The 25,904-nt window shown below is 42.0% G+C and overlaps 1 protein-coding gene and 1 non-coding gene across 2 annotated transcripts; both read right to left on the reverse strand.

Annotated features, from left to right (window-relative positions):
* Window positions 1-16,761: 16,761 nt before the first annotated feature.
* LOC141636580 (small nucleolar RNA R71) lies at window positions 16,762-16,868 on the reverse strand. The gene has a single exon (XR_012541186.1). It is a non-coding gene; the product is annotated as a small nucleolar RNA R71 (small nucleolar RNA).
* A 3,110-nt stretch (window positions 16,869-19,978) lies between these two features.
* On the reverse strand, window positions 19,979-25,463 carry LOC141629956 (uncharacterized). Its single transcript, XM_074442864.1, has 6 exons — window positions 24,993-25,463; window positions 23,996-24,934; window positions 22,069-22,350; window positions 21,624-21,960; window positions 20,596-21,422; window positions 19,979-20,041 (listed from the first exon to the last, which is right to left on the reverse strand). Exons 1-6 carry the CDS (start codon window positions 25,461-25,463, stop codon window positions 19,979-19,981), a joined length of 2,919 nt encoding a protein of 972 aa, XP_074298965.1.
* Window positions 25,464-25,904: the final 441 nt, after the last annotated feature.

A 25,904-nucleotide genomic window follows, 5' to 3' on the forward strand; every position in this document is an offset into this window, starting at 1 on the left:
TCATCCTATAGGTGTGACCTAAAGGGATCAGCTGATCACCGCTGTCACACGACAGTATTGTCAAACTCTAGTCAGCCAATCATTACCGATTAACGATGACCAGCTGATAAATAAATAAAATAAATCCCCGATATTTCTTTTACGAGATTTAATATGTAAACGCACTCATTGTGGAAGACACTACTCCAACAGTATCCCTCAGGCATAAGAGGGACTGCCTACGTATCCACCTGAAGAGGTGAAATCAAACCATGCTCGTAGTTCAGGGGGTTTGTTTTTGTAGTGCAAATGGACGTTGACTTTGACGGATCAAAGGACATTTGAAACGGGCAAGGTGCCGCAACTTAGACTCGATAAAACATGCAATTTCAAATCAAAACACATTGAGGAACTTGACTTGAAGAGGGTCGAGGTCGTTGCTAGTTGCAAAACTAGGCAAGGTTGTTGGTTGATAGGGTTCAAGGGTAGTATTTCTTGAGTTGGTCTAGGTTGGTCGGGTTTGTAAAGTCCTCCCCGTCTAGGTCACTCAGTCTCACTGCGCCCCCCGAAAGTATTTTCTTGACCAGGTATGGCCCGGCCCAGTTGGGTTTGAATTTTCCCCTCGGATCGACGGGTAATGGTGCTCGAACTGACTTGAGGACCAAGTCGCCCTCCTGGATGTTTATGGGTTTGACCTTCTTGTTGAATGCCCGTTGTATACGTTGTTGGTATAGCTGGACATTGTGCAAGGCGTTGAGTCGTCGTTCGTCTAGAAGAGTGAGTTGTTCGTACCTTCGACGGGTCCATTCCGCCTCAGGGACTTGACTCTCAAGTGGGATGCATAGAGACGGAGCCTCTACCTCTACCGGTTGAACCGCCTCCATACCGTATGCTAGGTAGAAGAGTATGGCGCCTGTCGGTGTTCGGATGGAGGTTCGGTATCCCCAGAGTGCGAATGGGAGTTTGCTCGGCCAATCGCGGTAGTTGTCTTGCATTTTCTTGATAATGGTAACAAGAGTTTTGTTCGCTGCCTCCACCGCTCCATTAGTTTGGGGATGGTAGGGGGATGATCGATGTCGTTTGATCTCGTATTTGTCCAGCAAGGCTTGAGTTTCCGCCCGGCAGTGAGAGACTTGATCCCTGATGATTTCGTGTGGTACCCCGTATCGGCAGATGATGTTGTTTTGGATGAACTTGAGCACTTGTTTGGCGGTCAAGACTGCATATGACTGTGCTTCTACCCAGTTGGTAAAGTAGTCGATGGCGACGAGGACGAAGCAATGCCCCTTGGTGCCTATCGGGTTGACTTTCCCGATGATGTCGATGCCCCAGATTGAGAATGGCCAGGGTGATGTCATGGTGTATAAAAGGGATGGTGGTATGTGTTGTATGTTGGCGAAGATTTGGCAATGGTGGCAATGTTTGACGTAGTTACGGCAATCGACCTCCATGGTGGTCCAGTAGTAACCTAGCCGCATGATTTTCCGTGTAAGCATCATTGCACTCATGTGAGGGCCACATTCTCCGCCGTGGACCTCTCCCATGACCTTCTTGGCTTTGTGATGGTCAATGCGAAGGAGGAGAATTCCTTGGGGTGGTCTTTTGTAGAGTTGATTTTGGTTTATCACGAATTGTGATGCGAGTAAACGGAAGGCTCTTTGTCCTCTTTGATTAGAGTTGGGAGGAAATTCGTTTTTGGTTTTGTAATTGAGTATGGCTTGGTACCAAGGTTCATCATGGCTTTCCTCGTCGTCAATAATGGCACAAATGTGAGCTGGCTCGCTCCTTCTCTCGACACATAGGGGCATCGATGTCATGTCGTCAGGTATGTTGGCGAGCGCGACAAGTTTTGCCAGGGTATCAGCATATTGATTTTCCTCTCGCGGCAAGTGGAAGTAGTCGATTTGGTCGAAGAATTCGGCCTCTTGATTGATCTTTGCTCGGTAGGGAGCTAAGCTTTCAAATCGGATTTTCCATGATCCGGATACCTGATTGATGATGAGTGAGGAATCGCCATGGACCCTCAATCTCTTGATGCCAAGTGTGATGGCTGCTTGTAGGCCGATGAGACATGCTTCATATTCAGCGGCATTGTTGGTGACGACAAAGTCTAGCTTGACCGAGATCGGAACATGTTCTCCCTCTGGTGATATTAGAAGGATTCTTACCCCGAAGCCTCTCAGATTAGATGCACCATCAAAGTATAGGTCCCATGCGTCGGAGTCGGCACAAAGGATGTTTTCGTCAGTAAGTGACCATGTGTCGGTCGTTGGATCCTCGTTGACGGGATTTTCTGCTAGGAAATCAGCGACTGCTCTTCCCTTGATAACCTTGAGGGGTACAAACATGAGATCAAATTCAGACAGCATGAGTGTCCATCTAGACAGTCTTCCGTTTAGTACGGGTTTTTCGAAGATGTATTTAACCGGGTCCATCTTGGAGTAGATGTGGACCGAGTAGCCGAGCATGTAATGCCGCGACTTCTTTGTTGACCATACTAGGGCAAGGCATGTCTTTTCCAGTTGGGTATACCTCGTCTCGTACTCAATGAACTTTTTGCTGATGTAGTAGATGGCTCGCTCCTCGTTGCCAATTGTTTGTGCTAGCATTGCTCCCATGGCTGTGTTGGTAACAGTCAGGTATAGGGACAGAGGAATCCCCGGTTGAGGTGGCATGAGGACAGGAGGTTTGGATAGGATTTCCTTTATCCTGTCGAATGCCTTCTGACAGTCGTCGTCCCAATCGGTGTGATCGGAGGCACGAAGCTTCTTGAATATCGGTTACAGATCATAGTAAGCTTGGCAATGAACCGGCTGATGTATTGGACCTGACCGAGAAATACCCGAATCTCCTTCTCGTTCCTAGGCCGAGGCATTTGTTGAAGGGCTTTGATTTTGGTTGGATCAATCTCAATGCCTCTTTTGCTAACGACATGTCCCAAGAGTTTTCCAGAGGTGACCCCGAATGCACACTTCTGATGATTTAGTCACATATTATTTTTTCGCAGACGAGCGAAGAATTTCCGGAGGGCATTGATGTGGCCGTCCCATTCTTTTGATTTGATGATCATGTCATCGACATATACCTCTACCTCCTTGTGCATCACATCATGTAGGAGAGTGGTAGCGGTTCTTTGATAGGTTGCCCCAGCTTTGATGAGGCCGAAAGGCATGACCGTGTAGCAATACGTAACTCACTGTGTAGTGAACGCAGTTTTGTGCATGTCTTCCTCAGCCATTTTAATCTGGTTGTACCCGGCATACCCATCCATGAATGATAGGAGAGCATGTTCGGCAGTGTTGTGCACCAGAATGTCAACATGTGGCAAAGGGAAGTCGTCCTTTGGACTTGCCTTGTTCAGATCCCTGAAGACGACGCAAACCCGAATCCTTCCGTCTTTCTTTGGTACGGGCACAATGTTGGCCACCCAGTCAACGTATTCGGACACTTTGATGAACCCAGCCTTGAACTGTTTGTCCACTTCTTCTTTGATTTTTAGGGCCCACTCAGGACGCATCTGACGTAGCTTCTGTTTCATAGGTTTAGCCCCAGGTTTAATGGGTATCCGGTGCTCTGCGTTTTCTCTGTCAATCCCAGGCATATCTCTGTAAGACTAGGCGAACACGTCCTTGTATTCGTGGAGGAGGTCAATGAACTATTGTCTTTCCTAGGGGTCCAGGGTTGTCCCTATCCTAAGTTCTTGAGGTGTATTGTCGGTTCCTACGTTAATAGACTCGGTTTCCTCAATTATGGGGGTTCTGGTTTCCCGCTTGTCAAGTTCTTTGGCTAAGTGAGGTGGGTAGTCACTCAAGTCAAATTCCTCATAATCTTTCATAATTGCATTGCAGTTAAATTGAGACGAGTCATAAGCAAACTTAGCGTTCATTAAGTTGACACGACAGAGGAAGTGGTCCCTAGAACAGGCTCCAGGTTGTCACCTTTCGTGGGAGTGGGGGTGACCTTAGTAGACTCAGCCTCTGAATCAGCCACGACTTTGTGATAAAACAGTGGGAAGGGGACCTTGACTGGGACATCCGGAGTGACAGACTCTGACTCCGACTCAGACTCAGACTCAGATCCTTCTTCACCTCCCTCCTTGAACATAGGGCCTTCTCCAGTTGTTATCTTGAGAATGCGGCCTTGGCGATCGGTCCACTTGACGGTTTTCCTCCATCCCTGGGTAGCCTTCTCCGGGTCAGTATCGGAAATCAAGGCGGTTGGATCGAACTGGTTGTCCTTCAGGGAAATGTTGATAATGTCCCCATAGTCGAGGTGTTTGACGTTATCTTCCGCAAATAGAAGTGTGACAGCTTGTCCGTCAAGCCATGGTGACGGCTTGGACTCAATTGATGCAACTTCGATGTTGTCGTGAATAAAGTAGCAGTCCTGGAAGACTTCCACTCCCGGGTATCTAGCCCTGGCTACAGAGTCATAGATTGGCTACGAAAAGCCGTGGTAGAGCTCAGACTATCCCTCGGGGACAAAGTATCCGTTGAGAGTCAGGTGGTAGGGACGGAGGATGACTCCGTGCTTCTTGCGTTTTCGGATTAGGAGGTTCATCTCCTGGATGTCTTCATTGGTAGGTTCGAATCCCAGCCCAAAGGGAATGTTGGGGACCTTAGCCTGTTTCAAGGGAGGCAATGGGTCCTTTAGTTGATTAAGCGGCAAACCCGGGAAGTAACCCTGACGCATCATGATATGGTTGACCGTGAGGTTGGTGAACGGGTCACACTCAAAGGTCGCCGATTCATCAGTTATGGCGTTTACGGCTTGGAAACCCCACATTTCATTGTCGTCTTCCTCAATGGCTTGGGAGGCTATCCCCCTTCTCATAACTGCTTTGATTGGGGAAGCGGGAATCATGATTGTTTTTCCGTTGAAGGGGACCCTAATCATCTGGTGGAGCGTTGATGTGACCGCCTTGACAGCGTGAATCCAGGGACGTCCCAGGAGCATGTTGAAGGACGCGTCGATGTTGACCACTTGAAAACTTGTTTGTCTTTCTAGTGGCCCGGTTGTGACAGCCAAAGTGACTAGCCCAGCGACCTTGCGACAAGTGCCGTCGTAGGCGCGTACTCCTTGGTTCGTTGGGATTAAATCAGATTCCTTAATACCCAGCCTGTGGGCAGTTTTGAGAGGAATGACATTCACGGCGGAACTGTCATCCACGAGGACCATTGGTATATTCTTTTGGAGGCATTGTACGGTGATGTACAGGGCCAGGTTATGATTGGCTCCGAACAGGGGGATATCCTCGTCGGAGAAGACGACCGGGTTACTCAGATCAGGGGCGTCTCTCGTCATGTGTGCCACTATTTCTTCTGGGGAAGAGGTGGAGGGCACGGTTAATTTTCCCAAGGCCTGTCGATGCTCAAAAGACGTTGCGATCAGCTGCTGATGCCCGTCGTTGTGTGCATCAAAGATAAAATTTATAATACCTATTAAAACTAACAAAAGCTAGTGGTATAAGGGTCGAACCACAGAGAGGCGGTGCAATTATTAGTTGTCTAGTTTTAGTCTTAAAGTAACAAATGTGGGGGTTTGATTCGATTTGTTCTATACTAATGGCAATAAAAGAAAGATAAACTACTAAGGATGAAAACAGATATTAAAAGGGTGCTAAGATGGTCGGTTCACTATAGTTTCGGCGGCAGTATACTAGGTAGGCCTAAAACAAACATGTGAGACGGGAAAATAAGAGGTCCTCTCGGTCCACTCTCACAGGTAGCATCTTTCGATCTCGCTACAGGTCCCTAATATCACTAATGCTAACTTTCGTCCTGAAAAGTGACTCAAAAGGCTAAATTAACTTATCTCTCGATCTCATTAATCTAGTCGTCTTAATTAGGTAGGCTATCTCCCTTCCCTATCTTTCGATCTTTATTGGGTCGGTCAAATCCTAAACATTCAACTAGTCGCGTGCACTCGATTCGTCAAACATAGAAATTAAATTAATTAAAACGAAGGTAATCTCACGAGGCCAGTCGATCGACCAGGAAGCCCAGTCGATCGACCATGGCGCGCTCTAGGTCATCCTGTTCTAATGCCACCTACACTACAGATTCCCTACAACCTAGAATAGGGGATTTAACTACTCATACTCATGATAAAAACAGCAATAAACTTAACAATTAAAACATTAGAAATTATGCTTAAATTATCTAAACAAGCGATTAACATAAAACGATATATTAGTTTCGAGAGATCTAACCTAGCAATTCTATACTACGACTGGAAGCAATAGAACTGAATAAGAACAGAAGAATACCGTGTAAAGGAATTGTAAAGGGAAGATCAGAACCGAATGCAAAACATAAAATTTATTAAAGAACGAACTAAACTATTAATGTTGAATTGTATCTTCGAACTGAATGATAAAAACTTGATAAAAAGGGGATCCCCCTATGCTGAAAACTAAAGTTACGTTATATAGGAATACAACGTAGTTATTATTTCCTAAAACCTAATTACAATGGGCTTTGAAACTCTCGATCTTTTAATTCACGTTTGAAATAGCGGCTTGGTCGATCGACCATGCAAGGCAGTCTATCGACTGCACTTCGCTGAACAGTAGCTACTAGAACTCGTGGTCTGGTCGATCGACTGTGGAGGTCAGTCGATCGACTGGAGTAGCTGGTAATCCGCTTCTAATTCTTCATAAAATTATATTTCAGGCCTCGAAATGCGCACCAAGCTCGTTCCTTAAGTAAATACTTCACGTCAAATGCAATGCAAGATACTCGGGAACGGATTTAGCTCCATATCTACTCATTTCCGCATAAATCTGCAATATTCGAAAGTAGACGAAATGGGGCAAATAGTAGTTGTAAACTACATAAATGAGCTCTGAAATGCGTGTAAAATGGGGTGTAAAACATCATATTTAGGACACGCATCAAACTTCCCCAAACCAAACCCTTGCTTGTCCCCAGGCAAGAACTAGACTCGATCCTAAAACCCAATGGAATGAATTCAATCTCAGAGCGAAATGAAAACCGAATAGCCTAAACCAATTTAATGCAATAACCAACAATCAACTAGCAATATGAATCATGCAAACGAGTTATGAAGTCTTTAAAAACTGCTGAACCGTCAACTATAGAGACTTATCATTATGGACTCTCACGGGTCGCTCAAATCACTCAAATAGGCGCAGGTTAAAATATGTAAAAGATAGAAAGAATTCATTTTGTTAGTGACACTCACCTAACTACGACCTATAAGAACATGCCTGCAATATAATATGAAAGTGATCTCTACAACCGTACATATGCATTCCAACCAAATAGATGACCATGACACATGCCGAGGTAAATATGGATATGTGAGGTAATGGGTAAGAAGGGCTAAGACGAATTCGGATAAAAACAGAGTTAAAAGCCAAGCTAGTAACTAAGGAAACCAAATTAATAAACCATCCCAAATTCCTGCTCAAAATTTCAATTGAAACAGTGCTAATTTTCAAGCACAAATCTCTCAATCTCCATAATTAATCAACTCCCCATAAGATATAAATCAAACATGGGAGTGTAAATCACCAACTTATAAAGATTCAAACCATGTGATTTTGATTTTTCTCTTTCTCAGGCTGCAGTCGATCGACCAGAATAGGCAGTCGATCGACCGTATTAAACAGTACATCACTCTTTTTTTTTTTTTTCGAATCATTTTTTTCTTTTTGTTCCTTTCATCCCTTTTTTTCATCTTCCCAACAACATCTCAAAAAGAGCATATACCACCAAAAATATAGTAACAATCCCAAAAATTAAACTACTAGCTTATGGGCAAAATTTGAACAAAGGAAACCTCTTCCATATGTGTCACAGAACCACAAACCGAATGCATACAGGTATTAAGCAGATTAAGTTCATATTTATGCAAATTGATGTAACATGTCTTATAAGGAGTAACCACTCACAATCCTAGATAAACTGGTCATAGATGACACCAGTTATATGCTCTAAATCTCAGAATATATAAGTAGGTTGCCAAAAATCTAAGTCAAGTCTCAAGTTCAGCAAGAAATTTAACGAAAACTCGTAGACTATGCATATACGATTCTATTAATAACATGTCAATTTAAGCAAGGCTTAGGCAAAAACAGATGCAAATGCAATGTCATCATTGAAATACTACCGTTCCGACTCAACCTACATGCTAAAATAAACATGCAATTTTTTGAATTTTTGAAATTTTGAAATTTTTCAATTTTTCTGAATTTTTTTGTATATATAAGGGAAAATAAACAACAAAGCAAGACAAAAATGTAAACGTGAATGCAAGCAAATGAAATGCAACGCAAAACCCTTCCCCAAACCAAATCGTACAATGTCCCCATTGTGCAAAATCATGTAATGAAATAAAAGGAAAACGGGAATTTGCGTGAAATTAACTACATAAGACATGAAGTAAGAACTCGGAAACTCACAAGACTTTAAGCGCAGCAAAAGGAAACCTTCCCAATCCAGCGTGAGCTAGGAGGTTTCAGCAGCCAGCAGTGTTAATAATACACTTCCCGCCTTTATTAGAATTGTCCTGTGATCCTATGCCATATGAAAGATACTAGCATGGTGGAACAGACAGCAGCTGAGATACCAGTGGTGAGGAGGTTTCCAGATATTTTTCCAGATGAGATACTGGTTTACCACCGAAAAGAGAGATCGATTTTAGTGTGGAGTTGAAACCACGAACGGGACCGATCGCTAAGGCCCCGCGCCGTATGGGTCTTAAGGAGTTAGAGGAGCTAAAGAAACAGTTGAATCAGTTGGTAGACAAGGGGTACATTAGACCTAGTGTATTGGCTTGGGGTGTACCAGTCTTGTTTGTGAAGAAGAAAGATGGGAGTTTGAGGCTGTGTATCGACTACAGAGAGTTGAACCATGTTACAGTGAAGAACAGGTATCCTTTACCAAGGATAGATGATCTTTTTGACCAGTTGAGTGGAGCAGGTGTCTTTTCGAAGATTGATCTAAGGTCGGGGTACCATCAGGTGAGGATTCGGGATGAGGACATACCAAAGACAACTTTTCGATTGAGGTATGGTCACTATGAGTACGTGGTGATGCCGTTTGGGTTTACTAATGTGCCGTCAGTGTTTATGGATCTGATGAACTAGGTTTTCAGCCAGTACTTGGATCAGTTTGTGGTGGTGTTTATAGATGACATCTTAGTCTATTCCAAGACTAAGGAGGAGCAAGAGGAGCACTTACGATTTGGGTTGTAAACTCTCCGTGAGAATCAATTGTATGCTAAGTTGTCTACGTGTGAGTTTTGTTTAGAGAAAGTGGCCTTTCTAGGCCATGTGATCTCTAAAGAGGGTGTATCTGTGGATCCTTGTAAGATTTAGGCGGTGTCTAACTGGGAGGCACCAAAGAATGTGGCTGAGATCAGGAGTTTCTTAGGTTTGGCAGGGTACTATCAACGGTTTGTGAAAGACTTTTAAAAGATTGCCACACCTATGACAGCTTTAATTAGGAAAGAGAACTGGTTTCGTTGGGATGAAAGTTGTGAGATGGTGTTCCAAACATTAAAGGAGCGTTTGACTACAGCTCCAGTCTTAGCTTTACCTGAAGGAAGTGAGAACTTCGAGGTGTATACAGATGCTTTGAAGAACGGGTTGGGATATGTGTTGATGCATAATAGGAAAGTCATTGCCTATGCTTCTAGGCAATTGAAGTCTTATGAGGAGAACTATCTGACACATGATCTAGTGTTGGGTGCAGTTGTGTTTGCTCTCAAGATTTGGAGACACTATCTATATGGGGCGACCTTTAAGGTGTTTTTTGATCACAATTGTTTAAAGTACATCTTTACTCAAAAGGATTTGAACATGAGACAGAGGAGGTGGATGGAGATCATAAGAGACTATGACATGGATATTATATACCATGAAGAGAAAGCTAATGTCTTGGCCGATGCGTTGAGCAGGAAGAGCGTGTATTCTCTATGCACATCTATGTCACTTATGAGGTTACATGATGAAGTGACCAAGATGGGGATACATGTGATCCAGAAGGGGGATGCTAGGGAAGATTTGACAGTTCAATCGGATCTTTATGATGATATTCGCAGGAAACAGGCTCTTGATTCTAAGATTCAGGAGTCGAGAGCTCGAGTAGAGAAGGGGACAGTGTCTCGGTTCTTTATTCATTCTGATTAGAGTGTTCGGTTTGATGGGAGATGGTGTGTACCTAAGGATGATGAGTTGAAAAAGATAATCATGATAGACGCTAATTGCACACCGTATTCAGTGCATCCAAGATGGTGACAAGCTTTATAGGGATCTTAAGAACACGTTTTGGTGGCCTGGGATGAAAAGGGAGACAGCTGAGTTTGTGGCTCGATGTTTGACTTGCCAAAGAGTCAAAAGGGAGCAGTCAAGACCGCAAAGTAAGATTCAGTCTCTTGAGGTACCTGAGTGAAAATGGAAATCTATCTCCATGAATTTCATTGTGGGATTACTAAGGTGTCAGCAAGGTAATAACATGATATGGGTGATCGTTGATCGTTTGATGAAGTCATCTCATTTTATTCCCATGAAAGATACGTGGAGTAAGGTACAGTTGGCAAATTGCTACATGAAGAATGTAGTGAGGTTACATGGAGTACCAAAGGACATTGTGTTAGATCGAGATGCAAGGTTCATTTCTCGATTCTGGCAAGAGTTGCAGGAATTGATGGGGACTACCTTAAAGATGAGCACTGCATTTCATCTTGCGATAGATGGGCAGAAAAAGAAAACAATGAAGACCTTAGAAGACATGTTAATGGCATGTGTGATAGAGTTTGGTGGTAGATGGGAAGATAGGTTGGATCTGATAGAGTTTTCTTACAACAAAAGCTACCATACGAGTATATGGATGTCTCCGTTTGAGGCTTTGTATGGGAGTCTGATTTAGTGGGATCATAGTGCAGAGGCGGTGGTTTAAGGCCCAAAGATGGTGATACGTGCAATTTATATAGACTTTTTAGCCTCTTATTGCACACATTTCTATGCCATTTGTATCGCTTTGTATTGCAAAATGTCGCTAATTGGATACTTAGGTTTGGTTTGTCTTAATTGCAGAAATGGACCCGAAAGTAGCGGAATCATCCCTTATTCGTCCCATTTAGCATGCATTGGAAGGAGGCGGAGTTGTTAGAGCAAGAGTTGTACCTCGGGATGCGTGACGGAAGGTCATAAGAAGCTGCCAAGACGAGTTAAAGCCTGTTCTCAGTGGAAGGCACTCGATCGAGAGGTTCTTGAAGTCGATCGAGTACTTTGGCAGATATTAGAAGTCGATCGAGTGGTTCTTTATACTCGATCGAAATGCGCTTTATTGGAGGAGTTCGATAGAGAGCCCTTTTTATTCGATCGAACAGTTTGGCTGGAGAAGACCCCGATCGAGTAGTCTGAAAGTACTCGATCGAGTAGTTTGCTGTGTTACACGGGTTTTAGTAATCCGTGATAGGTTTAATTATGTTAATTTTCGCTCCCCTATATAAAGGAGTCGTCATTAGGTTATAAAATATCTCTTAGCTACGCTTTACACACTTCTTAATCTCTGAACTTCTCTTAATCACATACTTTTGCTCTTAATTAAGGTGGATTGTTCTTTACGCCGGATTCATTTGGATTGTAATCTTTCTTTTCTCTTAATCTTAATCTTAATACTTTGCTTGTTTTTATTTCTTGTTCTCTTATTGTTATTCTTGTTCTTCTTTAGCTTATGCTTATTTATTATTCCTTCATTATATCTCTAATTAGTATGCTTATTGTTGTTATTGTTGATCGCATTAAGAACATGAGTAGCTAATCCCTTTATGTTAGGATTAGGGGATCCATGGTAGCGATGAGACGATGTAGTAAATAGACTAGATGCTTTACTTGTGAGAATCTGCCACCATAGCAATATAACTGTAACATATTTAGTTGAGTGCACGCTTCTAAATAACATTAATTTGGTTAACTTTGTTCCTGGATCGGAAGATTGGAATAAACAGACCTGCTATGAACAGTAGACTACCCTAATGAGGACGAAAGTTAAGTTAGTGGAATTTTAGGGTGGATAGCGGATCGGAAGGACCTTTCCCTTGCCCTTCTCACACTAGATTGTCTAAGCTATTTGCATTGAGTCGATAACTTGCCACGGTGAACCGAAATCCGGACATACCTCTTTTATCTGATCACTTATATCTCATTTTCTCACTTTATTGCTCTTGCTTTATTTCTCTTGACCTTTGATCCTTATTAGTTTAGAAAACCAATTTAAAACCCCCCATTTGTGACTTAGATAGACGGACTTTCAGATAGATACCTTGTGATGCGAACCAAATTAGTGACTCAGAATTGATTGACGAGCTGGACGAGCTGGTTGTGAACAGTCACGGTGATAGTCTGATTATGGCTCGTGGTTTTCAGCCTTTAAGCTTCAATTATCCTTCCTTTGCAAATTTGCTAAGTATGGACTAAGGGAGCTGATTTGTGGCACGTTTACCAAGGAGAGGACGGTCCAAGCTTTACTTTTATTTTGCATTTTCAGATTATGTTTTACAAATAAAATGTTAGCTTAAATGGTGGTTTGTCTAAGTTCAATGAACTAGGAGTTTAATGATTGTAATTAAGTGAAGAGTGAATGAGCAACTCTTCACTTTGCTAGCTCTTGCACGGCTCATTTGGAGGGCTATATAATGCCTTCATTTGCTTGAATAAAATCATCTAAGAAATTTCAGAAAACTTGTGTTTACAAAATCGTTTCTTGCGTAGAAACAAACTGGTTTTGATTAGAACACGATTCTAATTAAAATTCTCGAGTTGTTGATCAATCGGTCTTGGTCTCATTCACCTTGATCAAGTCATAGGTCTTGCTTGTTCAAACACTATCCCTTTTATTCATAAAAACCAGAACGGGTCGTACCTAGTACGTTCGGTTCGCCAAAAATAGTCCGCTAATTTTTATTCTTTTGTTCTCAAAATCGTTCCATTTCAGGTCTGCGCGTACCTAGTACGAACAGTCCTCAGTACTGTCCAAAACGTCCTTAATTCCGCTTCTCAATTCGCATCATTTGTGGTATCAGAGCTTCGGCTCTTGATCCTTGTTTAACTGTGTCGGTGGATTTCAATAGTCCAAGAATTCATTCATCAATTACGGGAAGCCTTGAAACATGCTCGTGAAACTGAAGAGCGTTGGCAACCTAATAGAGGAGAACGAATTGTTGATGCATTCAAAGCGAGTGATCTTCCTGAATTCGTTGGAGGGGCTGATCCCGAGGCCTATTTGGAGTGGGAACGGAAAATCGATCGTTTATTCGATTTCAAAGACTTGGATGATGATAAGAGGTGTAGGTTTGCAATTCTGAAATTGAGCAAAGGAGCATCGCAGTGGTTTGAGGCGATGAAGGCTAAGAGGGTCCGAGAAGGCAAAGAGAAAATTGATTCTTGGGTGTCCCTAAAACGCAAACTACGGAAAAGGTATGTACCATCGACCCATAGGCTGTCTACTTATCGCAAAATTGCTGATTTTAGACAAGGCAAATTGAGTGTTAGCGAGTATTTAGATGAATTTCAGAATCTTGCTATTATGGGTGAATTGGAGGAAATAGAGGAACAAAAAATTGCTCGATTTTTGCGTGGTTTAAATTATAACATTGCTAGCACGGTTGAGTTATACCAATATTCTGATTTTGATACTCTTGTTGGTCTTTGTCTGAAAGTAGAGTCACAAGGGAAGCCTAAATATGGGGGAGGGTCGAGTTCAGAATCGAGTGAGCCAAAATCATGGTCTAAACCCGAGTCTAAATTTGTTGGTACTCCAATAAACCAGGCCGTGTCTTACACCTCGACTGGCAGCCCTAAAAACACCGCTGGTCAGTCCTCAAAAACCCCGGGAAAAGAGACTAGTTTGGCTAAGGTTCGATGCTTTAAGTGTCAAGGATTCGGTCATTATCAAAGTGCGTGTCCTAATCAACGAGTTGTGACCTTAAGAGAAGCCTTAGAGTGTCGGGATGAATTGTTGGCCGAGGAGGAACAAATGGATGAGTTTCTGATTTCTAATGATAATGAGGAAGGGGAAGAAGAAGTAGAGAGTTATGAGGCACCTAATGTCAATACTAGTTTGGTTTTGCGAACTTTGAAAGTTGATTCTAAACCAATTGAGTCGGGACAGCGAAACCAACTGTTTCATACTAATTGTAAGGTGAATGATAGATGGGTAAGTCTAATTATCGATGGAGGGAGTTGTACTAACGTTGCCTCTACTGAAATGGTGTCTAAATTGGGTCTTAAGACCACGAAACATCCTCGTCCTTATGAGTTGCATTGGCTTGATAATGGTAGTAGTGTTAAGGTCACGAAACAGGCCCGTGTGAACTTAACTATGGGTTCGTATGTTGATGAGATTTTGTGATGTTATACCCATGGATGCTTGTCATATCTTGTTCGGTCGACTTTGGCAATTTGATCGGGATGTATTGCATCGGGGAAGGTGTAATGAGTATGAATTGAGGTATAAGGGGAAACGAATTGTGCTCAAGCCTCTATCAGCTCAAAACAGCCGTGTTGCTGCTACTAACACGGTTCCCAAGGCTGGTATGTCTTTGTTGATTGGAGAACGGGATGTGGAGCGTGCTATTGATGGTGGTGAACGTGCTTTCTTACTGGTTGCTAAAGAAAATTCGAGTTCTAATGTTGTTTTGCAGGAAAATGGCCGAGTTGAAAAACTCCTTACGGAGTTTAGTGATGTATTACCCGATGATTTGCAAATGGGTTTGCCTCCTATTCGGGGTATTGATCACCAAGTTGACCTTATTCCGGGCTCATCTCTCCCGAATAAGGCTGCCTATCATTGTAATCCCGAAGAAACAAAGGAACTCCAAAAGCAAAAGGATGAAATGGTACATAAAGACGTCGCATCAAAGTGGAAAGCAATGTTGAAACCCCATGAGCAAGTCCGGACCAAAATTGAAACCGTGCAAGCTGCCTATCAATGCAAGTCCAACAGAAATAGGAAGCGGAGGATGTTCGGGATTGGAGACTTGGTTTGGGTGCAGTTTAGGAAAGAAAGATTCCCGAGCAAACGCAAGAATAAGCTCATGCCTAGGATCGAGGGTCCTTACAAAATCGTGGGTCGAGTCAACAACAATGCTTACAAAGTTGAACTTCCCGGTGATTATGGTGTTCACGCCACTTTTAATGTTGGTGATCTCTCTCCTTACTTGGATGACGATGGCCTAGCTGAATTGAGGTCAATTCCTTTTCAAGGGGGAGGGGATGATGCGAACCAAATTAGTGACTCGAATTGATTCGACGAAGTGGGCCGGGATTTGGTTGTGAACGATCACGGTGATAGTCGATTATGGCTCGTGGTTTTCAGCCTTTAAGCTTCAATTATCCTTCCTTTGCGAATTTGCTAAGTATGGACTAAGGGAGCTGATTTGTGGCACGTTTACCAAGGAGAGGATGGTCCAAGCTTTACTTTTATTTTGCATTTTCAGATTATGTTTTACAAATAAAATGTTAGCTTAAGTGGTGGTTTGTCTAAGTTCAATGAACTAGGAGTTTAATGATTGTAATTAAGTGAAGAGTGAATGAGCAACTCTTCACTTTGCTAGCTCTTGCACGGCTCATTTGAAGGGATATATAATGCCCTCATTTGCTTGAATAAAATCATCTAAGAAATTTCAGAAAACTTGTGTTTACAAAATCGTTTCTTGCGTAGAAACAAACTGGTTTTGATTAGAACGCGATTCTAATTAAAATTCTCGAGTTGTTGATCAATAGGTCTTGGTCTCACTCACCTTGATCAAGTAATAGGTCTTGCTTGTTCAAACACTATCCCTTTTATTCACAAAAACCAGAACGGGTCGTACCTAGTACGTTCGGTTCGCCAAAAACAGTCCGCTAATTTTTATTCTTTTGTTCTCAAAATCGTTCCATTTCAGGTCTGCGCGTACCTAGTACGAACAGTCCTCAGTACTGTCCAAAACGTCCTTAATTCCGCTGCTCAATTCGCATCACCTTGCCTCCCTGTGAAGATCGACCCTACTTATCACTAGCTTCTGTTAGTTATATTTAGGTATTTATTTTTGGTACATAACGACTGTATCAAATTTTGGCACCGTTGCCAGGGAGGTAATAGCCCTCTATGTCTGTGTTGTTTCGTTTATTTCTTTTCGTCTCAGGGAATTTTTATTCCTTGAGATAGTTCTCACTTATTTCTTTTAGTGTTGTGTATGCCTAGGTCTAACAGGTCATAATTTGTCCCTACTGATCCTGAGCCATAGAGATCCTTTCAGCATAGACTAAGACTACAAAGGAAGATTCAAAAGAAAGCCTTGAGTACTTTTGAACCCGAGCTAGAACATTTTCTGTTTGCAGAAGATCCGTCTTGTGAAGAAAACAACTCTATTTATGCTATCAAGCCAGTAAAGATGCCTAATATTGCGAGTCACTAAGAGCCCACAACTGCCTTGATCCTTAAAGGTTTCAAGCTGGCGACCGAGGATGGTAATACTTTTGACATCCGGCCGTCCTATATTAATCTGGTCGAACGGAATCTATTTCGGGGTGTGGCGGGTGAAGATCCGCGCAAACATATGGAGGTGTTTACTGACTATTGCTCTACCATTCCCGCCACTAAGGGAGTGACCCAGGATAAGATTAAGGAAGTCATGTTCCCTTTCTCTTTGACCAACGGAGACCGTGAGTGGCTCACTGATCTTGATCGTACTGCAGCCGGTATCACCAACTGGGAGACTCTTGCCCTTGCCTTTTATAAAAGGTACTTTCCTCCACAATGTACCAATCAGCTGAGAGGAAAAGTTATAAGTTTCAAGCAGGCACCTGATGAGAACTTTTATGAAGCTTGGTGTCGTTTCAAGAAGTTGGTGAGGTCTCTTCCTCATCATGGCTTTGATCAGTGGTTCTTGTGCAACCAGTCTATAATGGGTTGTATAACGACCACCGTGCTATATTGGATGCCTCATCTAATGGGCGATTTCAGAAGAACAATGATGATGACAAAGGATGGGGAATTATTGAGGAGATGGCTACCCATTGTGCTGGGTATGGGAACCCGAGAGATGGCATTCGCATAGTTCATTCAGTTGATAATGCTGTAGTGGCTCAACTGGAAGCCATGAATGCCCGTTTTGATAAGTTAGAGTTGCAAGCTATTGGTGATCAACAAACGGTTCACTTGTTGACCAGACAGGAAGCCGTTAATTGTGAGAGATGTGGGAGTAATGACGGTCACACTGCTGTTGACTGTCTAACAGAGAAGGAGCAAGTCATTGCCTTTCAGCAATATAGGCAAGGAGGAGGTTCTTATTATAAAAATCAGAGTGGAGTCAATCCCAACTTGAGATGGATTAGTCAGAATGTGCTTAATCCTAATCCTCGTCCGCAACAGCAACAAGCTCATGTTCCTCCTCACAAAGCTCAACAAGGCTTTCAAAAGCCTCCATCCTTTCCACCACCGCATCAAGGAGCTTCTTCTAGTGGAGTTAGTTAGTTAGCTGAGTTGAAGTTGATGATCCAATCATTGACTAAATAGTTGCAGATGAGTGACCAACAAAAAGAAGCATCAATTAAGTCACTCGAGACCCAAGTAGCTCAACTTCCCGCTGGCTAATCTACAAGGAAGCCGGGTCATTTACCATCTTAATCTGAGAAGAATCCGCACGAAACGATAAATCTGATTAATTTGTGCAGTGGTCTTTCCTATGAAGGACCCAAAATGTCAGCTGTAAAGGACACATCAGACCCGAAAAGCGATGTTGCAGGAAGTGAACAGTCGTCCATTGACGAGACTATGCTTAATCTGAAGAAAATACTCGATCGACTCATTTCTGGAGGTCAATCGAGTAGAATTGCTGAAGATAGTACTCGATCGAGTGATATTTTGGGTCGATCGAGTAAAGCTGCAAATGAAGGTTTCGATCGAGTGAAATTCTTGAGAAAAGTGTTCGATCGAATGAACTTGTGCCTCGATCGAGCAATGCTGATGAAGAAGGTTTCGATCGAGTAGCTGACAATGCTCGATCGAGTGAAAAAGTTGCTGAAAGGCCTCGATCGAGAGGTAAAAGAGATCGGTCGAGTAGAAATGGATTCGAATCTGTCGAGACATTGGAAGAGAGGAATAAAGGGCTCGAAATTCCTATCACAGTGCCCTTTCCAAGGCGATTGCAGAACAATAAGGCTAACCAACAATTTGTGAAATTTGCTGAGATCCTGACGAGCCTTCACGTCAATGTTCCCTTCGCCGAATTGCTTACCCAGGTACCCTCTTACATGAAATTCATGAAAGAAATTTTATTGCGTAATAGACATATAAATGACCACGAAACGGGGGCTTTGACTGAAGTAGGGACTGCCTTAGTTCAGAATAAGTGTAACACCCCCATATTCAGAGGAGCCTTAACTAGGCCTTCCTTAGCATATAAGGGCATTACCATCTCGGTTGCCCGAGGACAGTAATAATCAAATGTCGATAAAAGAACTATTGTGTTATATTACAAGTGATTTAAAACCAACTGACGATATAAAAGATACAACTCAAAGGCTACTCGCTATTACTATCAAATCTCGTGAAGACTCATCCATGCCCGGACTCCAGCTATCAACGATATCAACACCTGCTAAGACAGGCTGCTCACCGTAAGGGATCACGGCAGACACATAAACAACAAGACAACCACACAAGGTCAGTACTGAGATAAAACAAGACAATATCAACAACATCTATCAATACAACATAACACAATCGGTCACACACATAATCACACCCACTCCAATCAATCTCCGTCACCGACTGTCCACTGGACCAGCCCTGCCAGTGGGGGACCGCAGCCGTTCCCACCTAAGCCCCGCTCATCATACCGAGCGATAACCCTGTCCCATTAATGTGCACATCCCCTCCCTTGGCGGGTTCCACGGAGGGCGAAACTAGGGCGTGAAGCCACTCCCGCAAGTGACTCCACTCAGCCGAGAACGCATCTCGAGAACCAGAGATAAACCATCACAAACCGCTGAAATACAGCAACAACCAACAACCGCATATACACTGCCACACAAACACAACCACAATACAACAACAACGACACAAAAACCGACATACTAGACTATCCACAGAAACTGAGTAGGCGAACCTACCTTTAAGCAACTGCAACCAATCCATGCCAACATACGACACATCCAGCAATCAAGCATTACCTATAACCACAACAAAATCATCTATGACTATCAAGCAAACCCTAACTGCAAAGACAAGGATACGGATGATGATGACGTCATACCTACAAGGAGAAACCCTGCAAAAGACCGCTTCCCGACTAAAGTTACGCTCTCCTAGGGCACAAGAACCTTCAAAGGCTTCCATGGAGGTTTTATGGTGAAGGGAAGGGAAAGAGGCGACTAAAGGATTGAAGAAATGAGGCGGAAATGATTTGTGGATTTAACAAAACGCGATTAAAAACCCTCGTTGAAAACCCTGTACTCGATCGAGTGTCCCACATACTCGATCGAGTGACCCCCTACTCGATCGAGTAAACACGCTACTCGATCGAGTAACCACGCTACTCGATCGAGTAGCCTTTACTCTATCGAGTACCACACATAACTCGCAACCCAAGATAGCTTTGGCACGCACTTCTAAGGACTATTACCGCTCCCAAGGTCAGTCAACATTGGTCAAAGGGTGAACTAAAACTATCAGATTTGAGCAAGTTTTGACACGAAAATACTCAAGTGACAAACAAAGAAAACTCAGCTTGTTTAGGACTCAAGGTATGACTTAATTCGAACACAAAGCAATGAATTAAGCCTAGGATTTGTCCAAGCACTTAGCAAAGGACTTATCCAACCTCCTAGCACTAAGCAAGGGAGTTTTATCAAGCACAAAGCAAAGATAAATAAGAAAGAAAGCAGGTTACTTCTTAGGGTTTTTTCATTCAAAATAATCTGATTTTGGCTAAGGGTTGTGCTTGCTTTTATAGAACAAGCAAGACAATCTCCTCCCTTCATCTAAGATAGCATCCTATGGCCACAAAAGGGGCTGCTAATAACACCAGACACGGCAGCCAAGACCTTACAAGAAATCAGAAAAAAAAAAGGACATAAAGCATAAAAGATAGAAAGTAAACTAATAGTACAACAATCCCTTGTTTACTAGCTCAAGTCTTGTTTATGCACACTTGGACTCACTTGGAAGACTTTGGCAATGCTGCAAAAACTCTTCTAAGGGCCCTTGAGCTATGTTTGATCAAAAGAGGAATGTTGATAGCGACATAATGCACAAAAGCCTAAGCATGCTCCAGCCGTGGTCCTTGTTGCACTCGGTTTTGTTTAGCTTGGCAACTCTTGATAGGAAAAGCTTTGGGATATAAGTTCCTACACAAAAACGTCCTAAACTCACCAAGGAATAGTCCCAAGCTGGAAAAAGGCACGACTTCTTAGACGGAATTCATGTTAGACCTCAATCTTGTGCAAGGTCCAAAATCGGGTTCTAAATGAGCTTCCTCGGTTGAATTCTCTTCAATCTCCCCTTCTTGAAAAGGATTTGTCTTCAAATCCTGGCCATTATCATCTTCAATCTCTTCATAATAAGGACTTAAATCCCCAACATTGAATGTGCCATGGACCTCATAATCTCCGGGCAAGTTAATCTTGTAGGCATTGGACCCAATCTTTTCAAGGACTTCGAATGGACCATCCGCTCTTGGCATGAGCTTGTTCTTCCTTTTGGCTGGAAATCTTTCTTTTCTTAGGTTTATCCAAACAAGATCCGCTACTTCAAAGTTTGTGGCTTGCTTAGGACCTTTGGCCCTTGCTTTGTATGCTTCATTTGTTTTCTCAATTTGCTTCTTAACTTGAGCATGGATTTGTAGCATTTGCTCAACCCTTTTCTTAGCATCGAAATCAATCTTTTTCCTTTGGATGGGTGCCAAATCAGTGGGCATGAGGGGGTTGGCGCCATAAACAACTTCAAATGGAGACTTGCCCGTGCTTGTAGAAGGAGCCCTATTGAAGGCATACTCGGCTTGAGCTAGTTTGAGGTCCCAATCCTTCAATGACTTAGAAACCATGCACCTTAGGATCCTCCCTAGAGTCTTGTTAGTCACCTCCGTTTGTCCATCAGTTTGGGGGTGATGGGAGGTGCTAAATAAGAGCCTAGTCTTGAGTAGCTTCCACAAGGACCTCCAAAAATGGCTCATGAACTTTGAATCCCTATCCGAGACAATAGACTTGGGAACTCCATGGAGCTTAACCACCTCTTTGAAGTATAAATCAGCCACACTAGATGCATCCTCCGTTTTCTTACAAGCAATGAAGTGAGCCATCTTGCTAAACCTATCCACAATAACCATGATGGAGTCCTTGCCTCTTTGAGGTCTTGGCAAAGCAACTATGAAATCCATGCTAATGTCCTCCCATGGCTGATTTGGGACGGGTAAAGGAGTATAGGGGCCTGTTTTGAAGTAGGACTTGGATTGTTGACATGGAGCACACCTCTTGATAACATCTTGGACATCCCCAAGCATCTTAGGCCAATAGAAATGCTCTTGGAGTATGTCATAGGTCTTTTGAATGCCAAAGTGCCCGGCAAGACCATTGGAGTGTGCCTCTCTTACTAACAAGCTTCTATAGGGACTCTTTGGCACACACAAACGGTTTCCACGAAACAAGAACCCCTCTTGGACCAAGTAATGACCCCCTTTGCCTCGTCCATTTTGCAATGACCCCCACTCCTCCTTGAAATCTGGATCCTCTTTGTAAAACTCTTTCATGTGCTCAAATCCAAGCACTCTTTGTTCCATGTAACTCAACATAATGAACCTTCTTGATAGGGCATCCGCAACCACGTTATCCTTCCCTTCTATGTACTTGCTTGCAAAGTTGAATGATTGTAAGAACTCAACCCATTTGGCATGTCTATGATTGAGCTTATGCTGGCCATTGATGTACTTAAGAGCCTCATGATCCGAATGAAGAACAAAAGGCCTTGGCTTGAGGTAATGGCTCCAATGAGTTAAGGCTCTTACAATGGCATAGAACTCTTTGTCATAAGTTGAGTAATTTAGCTTGGCACCACTCAATTTCTCAGTAAAGTAAACAATTGGCTTGTGTTCTTGAACAAGGACAGCCCCAATGCCAATGCCACTAGCATCACACTCAACTTCAAACAACTTATCTAAATTTGGTAAAGCAAGAATAGGAGACTCACATAGCTTTTCCTTGATGGTGTTGAAGGAAGTTTCAGCTTTATCTCCCCATTTGAACTCCCCCTTCTTCATACATTCAGTTATAGGAGCCATGAGAGTGCTAAAATCCTTGATAAATGATACAAAAATGATGCGGCTCAGCAGCGAAATGAACAAAATGAACAGACTTCGTGACTGTTCAATCAGAAGCCAGACTCAGCTACGTGTTCAACAAAGTTTTCCTTTAATTACTTGGGCGTCAAGTTTAATAACTTGCTTGGACGTCAAGGAGAGTGCATGGAGCTGGAGAAGGAAGGTTCGTAGAGCTTAAGGAAACGTGCATAGGCAAGCACAAAGTCGGTTGCCATATCTTTCCTTATTTAGGTTTTACTAATTAGTAGTTTACCGGTTTTAGGAAAGTTTCCAATTTTCTTAAAATCTGGTTTAGTTAATTATTCTATTGTTGTTATTTCCTATAATTATTTTCCCTAAAAGTATTAGGATTATAATAAGGCAATTTAGCCATAGTTTGAGTCGTGTAAGGTTAAGGAAGTCGTTTGTTTCCTTAAGTCTTCCTAGGAGTCGGTCTAGCTTAGTATAAATAGGGAGCTATTGTATCCTTATTTCATCATCCAAGAATTATCAATAAACTTGCAAAGTTTCGTTTACATTGTGTAAGCATAGGATCGACGCGTTTCGTTCCGAATTTCGTTATTGTTTGACGCGTTTTCGAACATTAACACGAGTTATAATCAATAGGTCTTGATTATAATTCACCATTTGTTGAGCTATAGGTCTAATCCAAGCAAATATCCGGTTACCTAATTCCTGGTTCGAAATAATACGAATTTTACCCAAAAGAATAAGATTCGTTAGAGTTGCAGCGGAATTATTAAAACTGGACAGTGCGGAAGACTGTCTGATTGTCGGATTTATGTGATTTGAACGGTTTATTGAACTGTTTGAATCAGAACGTGGACTTAGTAATTTTTATGTGTTTTTTTGTAATATAAACGAGACAAGAAAATAAAAGGATATTTGCTTGAGCTAGACCTATAGCTCAACCAATGGTGAATTATAATCAAGACCTATTGATTATAACTCGTGTTAATGTTCGAAAACGCGTCAAACAATAACGAAATTCGGAACGAAACGCGTCGATCCTATGCTTACACAATATAAACGAAACTTTGCAAGTTTATTGATAATTCTTGGATGATGAAATAAGGATACAATAGCTCCCTATTTATACTAAGCTAGACCGACTCCTAGGAAGACTTAAGGAAACAAACGACTTCCTTAACCTTACACGACTCAAACTATGGCTAAATTGCCTTATTATAATCCTAATACTTTTAGGGAAAATAATTATAGGAAATAACAACAATAGAATAATTAACTAAACCAGATTTTAAGAAAATTGGAAACTTTTCTAAAACCGGTAAACTACTAATTAGTAAAACCTAAATAAGGAAAGATATGGCAACCGACTTTGTGCTTTCCTATGCACGTTTCCTTAAGCTCTACGAACCTTCCTTCTCCAGCTTCATGCACTCTCCTTGACGTCCAAGCAAGTTATTAAACTTGACGCCCAAGTAATTAAAGGAAAACTTTGTTGAACACGTAGCTGAGTCTGGCTTCTGATTGAACAGTCACAAAGTCTGTTCATTTTGTTCATTTCGCTGCTGAGCCGCATCATTTTTGTATCATCCCCTCCCCCTTGGAAAGGAATTGTCCTCAATTCATGTAGCCTCATATCTCCGGGATCAAATATGAATAACTTAAACAAGAGAGTGAAAAAGAAGATGAATACAAGTAATAAACTTGATTTGAAACTCACGCCTCCATCAACACTGATCTTCTTCTCGTTCCTTAATTTCAACGTCTCATTGTGCCATGGTTGCTTGTGCTTTCCTCCCCTCCACCCTCCATGCACAGGAATTAGAAACTTGTTAACATCTGCATATTCAAGATCAATTGAACAAGATGATCTTTTGACAGTTGTAGCATTCATCTTTACTTGATTACCAACCACATAAGAACTCGACAACTCTTTAAACTTTATAAAACCCAGTAAGAAGTTATCATTGCATTCAACATCTTCATAATTCCCCATTAACACCGAAGTGAAGAAAGTAAGATCAGAATCCCTATCACCATATAAGAACTCATCTACATACGATTTCAATGGAGATTTATATTCGCTCTTCATCAACATAGGTTTGTCATGAACTAGATTGCTATGAATCAAACTTAACTCCATTGTCAGTCCTTCAACAATTTCTCTTTTATCCGCTTGTTGATAATCATCCTCATCAAAATTCACAATCTTTGTAACTTCACCATAAATAGCATCAACCGTCTCGTCGTCTTCATAATCATCAAATATAGGGGAACGATTTACACATAAGGAAGGATAAATGTTATTGTGTAGCTTCTCATTGTTTAGCAGTTGTTCAAATTCATCCTCCATAGATTCCTTCCTTGTTTGAAGGGTATACCTCAGGTCTAAGAACGTATCATAGGTTGGAGCTTCATATACTTCAATTTCATCATCATCTCGTTCTTCGCCATTGATAATAAATAACCCTCTTTCTTGCAATTCTTCATCATATAATTGGTCTCGAATGGCAATTGCTTCACATAGCGTTATACTTCTTCGATTAGGGCACTCACTTTGATAATGTCCTAACCCTTGACACTTGAAACATCGAACTTTGGTCAAGCTCTTCTCTTTCGACTCCTGAACAGTCTTAGAAACCGTTTGAACAACAGGGGCCTGCTGAAACCACAGATTTCGCTGTTGTGTTCGAACTAGTCTCTTCGGATTCGATCACCTCGAGTCTTTCCCAACGACTTGACCTAGAAGCAACACCACCTGACTTGATTTGTCCTTCAGCTTTCACACATAGATAACATAACATATCAAAATAAGAATAAGGGTGCATCTCAACCGCATTAGCAATATTAAGGTTCAACCCTCGAAAGAAACGAGCCATCTTTTGTTCCTCAATCTCCTCTACTTCACTCATAAGGGTTACTCTTTCAAAATCAGCAATATAATCGCAAATACTCAAACTCACTTGCATTAACTCAGCCAATTTACGATATAAATAAATCTTATGAGTTCTAGAAACAAACCTCTTTCGTAGCTTACGTTTTAAAGACTCCCACGAAGCTAGCTTTTCCTTCCCTTCACGTGCCCTAGCAGCCTTCAAACTTTCATACCATAAAGATGCGTTCTTGCGTAGCTTCAAGATAGCATATTTGCAACGCTTCTCATCATCAATGTCCTTGAAGTCGAACATCCTCTACATCTGTCTTTCCCATTCAAAATATTCCTCGGGATCCGTGCCACCAACAAACTCCGGAAGTTCATTGATTTTGAACTCATCCATGTACTTGACCGGTTCTCTCCGTGGTTGCATATGTTGTCCTGGGGTAAAGTTGATGTTTTTTAAAGCCTCTTGGAGATTGTGGAGAAAATTTGGATCATTAAAATCCATGATCACCGTCTTGGATCAACAAATCTGTCTCTGATGCCAAATAATACGAATTTTACCCAAAAGAATAAGATTCGTTAGAGTTGCAGCGGAATTATTAAAACTGGACAGTGCGGAAGACTGTCTGATTGTCGGATTTATGTGATTTGAACGGTTTATTGAACTGTTTGAATCAGAACGTGGACTTAGTAATTTTTATGTGTTTTTTTTGTAATATAAACGAGACAAGAAAATAAAAGGATATTT

The sequence above is a fragment of the Silene latifolia genome, chromosome Y (genome assembly GCF_048544455.1).
Source record: "Silene latifolia isolate original U9 population chromosome Y, ASM4854445v1, whole genome shotgun sequence".
Lineage (NCBI taxonomy): Eukaryota > Viridiplantae > Streptophyta > Magnoliopsida > Caryophyllales > Caryophyllaceae > Silene > Silene latifolia.

What these genes read in the sequence shown, in the direction of transcription:
- LOC141629956 (XM_074442864.1), bottom strand. Translation starts at nt 25,463, where the DNA reads ATGTTCGACTTCAAGGACATTGATGATGAGAAGCGTTGCAAATATGCT. An exon ending in AGATCAGTGTTGATGGAGGC is followed by an intron (nt 22,351 to 23,995) that starts GTGAGTTTCAAA and finishes CTGATTGAACAG; the next exon opens with TCACGAAGTCTGTTCATTTT. An exon ending in GTTCTTGTTTCGTGGAAACC is followed by an intron (nt 21,423 to 21,623) that starts GTTTGTGTGTGC and finishes ACTTCAAAACAG; the next exon opens with GCCCCTATACTCCTTTACCC.